An 8,108-nucleotide genomic window follows, 5' to 3' on the forward strand; every position below is an offset into this window, starting at 1 on the left:
TTTCACATTTTTCATAAAAAATCAAAAAATATACTAATTTAGCACTTCTCAAACAATCCCAAGTCCATTTGAGTAAAAATATTTTTCACTTAGGCTAAAAACATTTTTTAAACTAAAATTTTATCAATATTATCACACTTTTACCACCACTCTCACCTCCACCACAACACCACCATCACCACAGCCCTGCCACCATCGTTGTTGCCATCTCTATCTCCACTTTCATCCCACTCCCACTATCAAAAATATAGAAGAATATGTTTTTTGAAAAATATTTTCAATTCAAACAAACGGAATGTAAATCAATCCTCAATCTTACTAAGATCCCATTTGGGAATTTGGCTATCTTAATTGATTTTTTACTTATTTTGTTATTTTAACTTGTCTAAAAAAGTTGTGTTTGGGATGATAATTAGTTTTTTTTATAATTGATTTGATAATTATGAGATAAAAAGTAAAATAATTATAATTTAAATATGATATTTTATTTTATTAATTATTTTAATCTTTTTTATTTTTATTGACTATTTTAACCCAAAAAAACTAAATCCCAAACATGGGCTAAGATCACTTCATGCATGCAGCCAACAATACATGATTATCACTCAATTTTTTTCTTAAAAAACAAAAGATTTTTTATGGTAAATTAAATAAAATGTTGAATTCCATTTAATTTCCTAATTAGTATAAAATAATAAATAAATATAAATAAAATCAAGAACAGATAGCCTCCGTTTGGATAGTGGGTAGACTTTTTGACTTTTTAATAATTTTAATATAGACTAAAAAGCTTAGCTTGAAAAGAATTTTTGACTTTTTTTATAAAAAAAAATGTAATAATTATAAATTAATATGATATTTTTATCTTATTAAATTAAAATAACTTATTTTATTTTATATGATTGTTTTAATTTAACTAACTTCGCAGACTAACAACCTCAAGCCCAGTTGCCAAACCCGTCGCCCTCTCTCCAACGCAACACTGAGAGCTTCTATTTACCCTCACAATATACCCTTTTTACACATCTTCTCACTATATTTTTTACGCACTTCCTTCGTTAAGTGCGTGTATAAGTAGGATTTAAGTGTGGGTAAATAGGAGCCCCCCGCAACACTCATATATAAACCCAATCACACACACACACACACACACACACACACACACCTCCACAAAGATTCACAAACAGACACAGATTACTTTCTCTCTCTACAAATCGCCATGAAAGACCCCTTTCTCTCTCGTCGCCGGCGACCCAACCACCCCAAGAAACTCAAGCTCGTCTGCAGCTTCAACGGCACATTCCTTCCCCGACCTCCCTCCGGCAACCTCCGCTACACCGGCGGCGAGACCCGGATCGTCTCGGTGGACCGAAACATCGGCTTTTCAAGGCTCCGATCGAAGATTTCGGATCTTAGCAATGGCCTCCTCTCGTTCTCTCTCAAATACCAACTCCCAATCAACGACGATGAAGCCCATCTTGTGTTGATCACTTCGGACGACGACGTTCGGTGCATGATCGATGAGTTTGACAAGCTCGAATCGCTCGGTAAGCCCTCTAGGCTCTGGATTTTTCTTTGTAATAATGACAATGGCTGTGTTTATAGACATGAAAACTGTGTTGAAACTGAGAATTTGAATGATGGGTCTGGGGTTTCTTGTATAAATTGTAATGTGTTTGGTGGTTTGAAGAGCGTGAGTGATCATTTTGTGAATGGTGATGGGTTTGAGAGTCGAAATTTGACAATGCAGAGTACTGGTAAAGTTAAGAATGGTGTTTGGTGTCAATGTAGTGATGATTCATTGAGAAAAATGGTTCTGAAACCAGGGTTGTTACCGAAGGAATCGGCTTTTCGTGGCGGTTTAGGGTTAGCTTTTGATCAAACTGAGATAGAATTTGCAAGTGGAAACCAAAAATTTAATCAACCCTTCAAAGACTTAACCTCTGAACCACAAGGCCCTTTGATCTATGAAACCAGAGACTTGATATTTGTGAACAACCCATATTGGGCAAACACTTTAGATTATGAATTTAAGGACTGTCAGTTTCAAAGAAGTGAAAATTTGGGTATCAATTCCTTGCCAGTGTCTCATTCTCATCCCTCGAATCCAAGGGATGGGAATCTTTGTGTCGAAACGAATAGCTTTAGGCAGCGTTTAACAAATAGGCCTGGTCTGATTTCAAGTAACAGATCTCCAAATGGTGTTGGAGGTTTAAATATGGATTTGATACCATGCTCTGGTGCTGAGCTGAGAAATTTGGATAGGGAAAACATCACGCCGTGGTCTGGAAACTGTGATTGGGTGAATACCAGTTTTGCGCCACTTTCTTGCAGCAATCAATTGGTTGCAAGCGTCTACCCAACCATGTCTTCGTATTGCGGTAGGGTGTGGGGTGGTTTTCATAATGGCATTCGCAGCCATCGATTTGCTGCAAATGATATGAGAAACCAGAGGACTTGTTCTTACCACGTTCGTAACCATCGGATTGGGCTCACTGAGATGGGGAGTCATCGGAATGTTAGATTGGAAGGAAGGCCTTGGGTTGGAAAATTCTACCCTAGGCTTAGGTCTAGTTCATACATCTCAAAACAAGGCCAGGTTATGAGATTTAACTGTCCTAGTTTGTGGAAGCCTTGGTGTGGTTATCATGATCATACCCCCGAAGAAATTGGAAGGATGATGGATTCTGGGCTGAACGACCAAACATACTCTTTCAATCAACCTTATAAAGAAAACTTCACTGAAAAGAGTGGTTATGGAGTTCCACAACCACAAGCGCCAAATCCTAATCAATGTTGTTTTGCTTACAATGGAATGGGTGGCCAATCTTTGTTGCCTACTAATATTACCAAAAACCCATTGACAAGCACGAGGGCTATGGATTCCTGGGAGGATCTGTTAAATGGTTCCAATGGCGACAACAAAGAAGTTCCATCTCCAAATCCTTGCAAAAATTTACATAGAGTTGCCATGAGTAGCCAGCCAAGTTGTGATTTCAAAAATGAATCACTGCTCGTGGAGCCAATAGAGACTGTCAACATCTCTGGTTCTCCAAACAATTTGGGTTTTAGAAATGGAACCGAATTGGAATGCAATGGTAAGTTGTCGAAGATAGAACCAAGTGTTAAGTCATTAAGCAACCATCATAGTAGTGCTTGTGCTATACAAGTGGGACTTGCATCTTTGGTGGATCTTTCTTTGTGTAATCTTTGCTTGTCATCATCAAAAGAAGTTGAACCCCCAGCCCATTCTTCTCCAACTTGCAATGATTCCAAAGCCTTGGTGAAGCCTCAATCAAATCCCCTAGATCTCATGGATGAAGAAAACCTTAGCTCAGGTCCTCAAGTTGACACATCAAATGGAGTTGTGTCTGAATCTTCTTCGCAAAATGCAGCCAAATTGGAAAATGTCAATGAACAAAAAGAAGAGATGTGGAGGGACCATCCATCCAGTTTAAGCAATGAAAAGGTATAGCCTAAAAGAAATTTTGTTTCCTCTATCTGAATTAAGAAAAAGAAAACAATGACAACAGCATGATTGGCAGCTAACTAATGACTATTTTCTTGCAGGCTGACAAAGAATCTCATAAATGCTCCAAGGAAAATGGAAGCATCCCTACTGACCTCATATTTTATACTCATCTAGCTAGCAGAGAGCTGCAGGTAATTCTCAAATTAATATGAACATTTTATTCTTTTAACTATATTTGAGGTAGAAAGTGCTTGTTTCTGCTTCATTTTGAAGCTTTTTTTTTTTGTTTTTTTTTCTTCTTCCTGCAGACTATAGAAAATTCTGACCTCGAATATATTAAAGAATTGGGCTCGGGTACATATGGAACTGTTTTCTATGGAAAATGGAAGGGGTGTGATGTTGCCATTAAAAAGTTAAAGCCCAGCTGCTTCACTGATGGTGCACCGGAGCATGATCGATTGGTAATTATTGACACTTTCCTGAATTTGTGGTTAGGAATACGTTATTTGATCAAGTTTCATGGAAAAATGGTTTTCTATTCAGATACTTGAACCAATTTATGGTTCATCTATCTATTGTTGACTAGTGGTGGGCCAGGAAGTAATTAAAATTATATTTTGTCAATTCTAACGGCCTAAGTTGTTTTTTGTCATGTTTACAAATTACCATGTGTTTAAATTTCATTAAAGTAGTGACATACAAACAAAATTTGTATATATAATGATGTGGCTGCATTGGGACTTATCATTTTAAAACAAAGTGCCCATTTAGCTGACATTTAATTACAGAAAATGCCACCACCATATCATTTTGGCGTCAAATTCTATATAAATATTTTGTATGAATAGCATTTTACATTTCATTATCAGATGGTCACTTTAGTGGAAACCACCTTTCCGATAATGGGGGTTAGTCTGCGTACATCTTGCCCTGCCAAACCCAGCTTTATTGGGAGCCTTGTGCACTGAGTCGCCTGTTTGTTTATGGACACCCACTTTAAAATTATTCTATCACCTCATGTCTTTGTTAACTTGGTGGCCCTCAAAGTCTTAAATTGAGAAATATATGCCTGCATGATTCCCCCAGTGATTGTTATTTTTTATTTTCACTTTTGTGCAGGTTGCAGACTACTGGAAGGAAGCTCACATACTAGGACAGCTTCACCATCCACATATTGTGGCATTCTATGGTGTAGTTATGGACGGGCCTGTTACAAATTTGGCTACAGTGACAGAGTACATGGTGAATGGCTCCCTCAAACAAGTTTTGCAGAGAAAAGATAGGTAAAGATATTTTTCAAATTATGTTTGTAGCAAGAGCTAAATGTTTTGTTTGTTAGTTTACTTTATTTCTTTGGATATATTTTCTAATTTATATATGTGAAAATGGCATGTCTGTTCTCTGTTGTTCGTTTTGTGTACTATCATTAATTAATACCATACATATAGTGTCAAGACAAAAGGGCATATTTAAGAAATTTTTGAGTTTCAAATAGCATTTTCAATTGATAGCATACATAACGGACCTTTTTAAATTTTCAGACGGTACTTTTTATTTGAAAATTGTGGCCTTTAATGTGTGTTGAATATTAGGGCTTTGTTGTGCTGTGAGAAAGATGGAATTGAATTGGGAAAAAAAAAAAAATGAAAGTTATGGAAGAAATTTGCTTGTGTAGGCAGGGATTTGATATTTTCTGAATCCTCATGCAAGGAATTACAAAATAAATTATTTACAGAAAGATGTTACTAGGAATATCGGGTCTATCATTCACAAAAAATTTTGCCCGTCTTTTGAAATTGACCTTCCCATAGGGTGGGGAAATTTATGCACATTTTAGCCTCAACCCTTTATTGGTGAGAACAAAAGCAATTTTCTGTTAGATTTCAGATGTAAATGATGTATATATTTTTGTAGCTCACAGATAGAAACTGTAGTTGGTTCTCAACTTCTTCATAATTTAAGTTATGCACCACAGTTGCATCTCATAAAATAGAAAAAAAATTCATAGATTATTCATGTTATGAGTTTCATATGTCATATAGTTAATACCCATGCAGGCTTTAGTTTTCACCGACAATGTGTTCATATCAATTTGCAGAACTATCGATCGACGGAAAAGGTTGATTATAGCAATGGATGCGGCCTTTGGTATGGAATATCTGCATGAGAAGAATATCGTCCATTTTGATCTGAAGTCTCATAACTTCCTTGTGAACATGAGGGATCCTCAGCGACCAGTGTGCAAGGTAGTCAACCTTATTTTCATGGTTAAATCTGAATTTTAGAAAATTACAAAAAAATAAAAAAATAAAAAAAAAAAGAAAAGGTTTTAAACTTAATCAATTAGTTTCAACGATTCATTAATTTTGACTAAGATCTTATATTTGCCCTTTTATAGATATATAAATAGAGAAAGAAAAAGTAGGTCGATGGGGGAAATCCTAATCCCGAACCCAAGAACTAGGAATAAAAAAATAAACTAAAAAATGGGAAAAACCACAAAAACCATAAGAGCGAAGTGAATTTCAGATCATATTGATTAGTACAAAACAGTAGGTAATGTAAATCATTTATTTTATAGTCTTCATCATAAATGTTTTCATATAACATTCTTTTAAATATGTTCCTTTTCAGATTGGTGACTTAGGTTTATCAAAAATTAAGCAGAGGACACTGGTCTCTGGTGGAGTTCGTGGAACTATACCATGGATGGCTCCAGAGCTACTGAACAGTAAGAAAAACATGGTAACAGAGAAGGTATGATTATCATCTTTATATGTCAGTGAATATGATACAATTTGTACTTTCATTTGCGCCACTCTTACAATTTCTCCGGTGCTCAACTTCAGGTTGATGTGTACTCATTTGGAATAGTCATGTGGGAGCTTTTGACAGGGGAAGAACCTTATGGAAATATGCGATCAGAGGGAATAATAGGTAAATGTTTCAAATTGACAAGACTTGCAGCATGCGGATAATTTTAGATTTTTGTTTGATGGTGGATACTCGGCATAGTAGTTAGTTAATGCATGTAGGGCAGTGTTAAAATCATCCTTTGCTTTTCATGCCTCATAATTTAGTCTCTTGAAAGACATGATTGGTTGCTAAATTTTATTCAGAGCTACAGATTTTCATTGAAAGGCATGTGTGGTATAATTGCTTACTAAATTAATTGTGTTCTTGGGCTTTTGGTCCTTGTATATTGTTTCATTCTTTCAATCTTCAAATCAGTTCGTGTTCTTTGCCATCATTTTTGCATGTGCATGTTATTTGTTACGACTTCCGTCTTTTTTTTTTTAAAAAAAAAAAAAAAAAAATTGGAAACGAAAACTTATTTGGCATGTTTTTTTTTGTTTTCATAAAAGTGGAATTGGTTCCAATATTTTCAAAATTTTTGAAAATGAAAAAAGAAAAAAGCAAGTGTTTTCTTTTGTTTTCATAACTGGTTTACATTCTCTCCAGTCACCACCCAGCGCATCCAGTCACCACCTACCGCCTCCAGTCATCCCCACTCCGGGTGACCTCCAGCGACCCTTAAGCCACCTTCCGGTGACACTATGTCCGCCAACTCCGGCAGCCATTTTTTACTACCCCCACCGCTGGCCATCATGTCTGGCAACTCATCAAATATGTTTTTTTGTTTTCAAAACATTTGTGTACACAAATTTTTTTTGTTTTGGTTTTAAAAAAAATATAAAATAAAGTTAAAAAAACAAAAAAAACTTTTCCTCTCAACATTATAAAAGGACTTGAGTTGAAGGACCAAATGTGACTTGATGATCCAAAATTGAAATTGTATTGTCTATTGTGCTATCTTATCATAGTTCCACACACTCATGACAATAGATCATGTCGCATGCAATAGTTAAAAATATCTTCAAATTCCATCTTGTTTCAATGTACAAGCAATTGTATCTGATGTTTCCTTCTTACGATATTTTCAGCTGGTGTCATCAAAGGCAATCTTCGTCCTGAAATTCCAAGCTGGTGTGACCCGGCATGGAGATCATTGATGGAGCGTTGTTGGTCATCTGATCCAGACTCTAGGCCAGCATTCTCAGAAATTGCAAAGGAATTGCGTGCCATGTCAGCAGCCGTGAACATCAAGTGATTGCAATTTGGTTGTGTAAATACTTCAAGAGCACAGAGAACGGGGCATTCTGAGACGTTGACAGATCTTGGCCGTCCAATGTCTTGTCTGATCTCAACATTAAACCCCTTGTATTAGGGAAAAGCCAAACCGGGTGAATATTTTATTTTGGCAGTCACTGGTTTGTAATAGCGCCACTGTATAGGATACAGAACAAACTTTTGGTATCAGGTTGTTTTTGATTCTTGTCATCGACTAACAGACAAGTCTTGAACGAGCTTTTACACAGACAATGCTAATTGACTTTTTTTTCACAGCATCATCTCTCTCCATCTCCCCCCCCCCCCCCCAAGCGTGTTGAACCAAGTATGTTGCTTTTGATACTGTTCCCCAGAAGAATCAGAGAAATTTCATATTGATGTTCTGCATTTTCGAAGGCTCGTTGCTATGGTTCGAGAGCATTAGCTATTGTATATATAAACTAATTTCATATACATGCACATGGTGTTTTTTGGAAGTGAGAGATTGTTGTGTTCCTGCAGGTAA

At 36.3% G+C, this 8,108-nt stretch overlaps 1 protein-coding gene across 1 annotated transcript; it reads left to right on the forward strand.

Annotated features, from left to right (window-relative positions):
* Positions 1–975: 975 nt before the first annotated feature.
* On the forward strand, positions 976–7,881 carry LOC114276084 (uncharacterized). Its single transcript, XM_028217833.2, has 8 exons — positions 976–3,469; positions 3,571–3,663; positions 3,781–3,933; positions 4,592–4,755; positions 5,571–5,718; positions 6,107–6,229; positions 6,322–6,409; positions 7,417–7,881. The coding sequence occupies exons 1-8, from the start codon at positions 1,220–1,222 to the stop codon at positions 7,581–7,583; spliced, it is 3,186 nt and encodes a 1,061-aa protein (XP_028073634.2). The 5' UTR covers positions 976–1,219; the 3' UTR covers positions 7,584–7,881.
* The last annotated feature ends 227 nt before the right edge of the window (positions 7,882–8,108 follow it).

Source organism: Camellia sinensis, chromosome 5, assembly GCF_055761805.1.
Source record: "Camellia sinensis isolate YWXY chromosome 5, ASM5576180v1, whole genome shotgun sequence".
In the NCBI taxonomy this organism is placed as follows: domain Eukaryota; kingdom Viridiplantae; phylum Streptophyta; class Magnoliopsida; order Ericales; family Theaceae; genus Camellia; species Camellia sinensis.

What these genes read in the sequence shown, in the direction of transcription:
- LOC114276084 (XM_028217833.2), top strand. Translation starts at nt 1,220, where the DNA reads ATGAAAGACCCCTTTCTCTCTCGTCGCCGGCGACCCAACCACCCCAAG. An exon ending in CACCGGAGCATGATCGATTG is followed by an intron (nt 3,934 to 4,591) that starts GTAATTATTGAC and finishes ACTTTTGTGCAG; the next exon opens with GTTGCAGACTACTGGAAGGA. An exon ending in AAAACATGGTAACAGAGAAG is followed by an intron (nt 6,230 to 6,321) that starts GTATGATTATCA and finishes GCTCAACTTCAG; the next exon opens with GTTGATGTGTACTCATTTGG.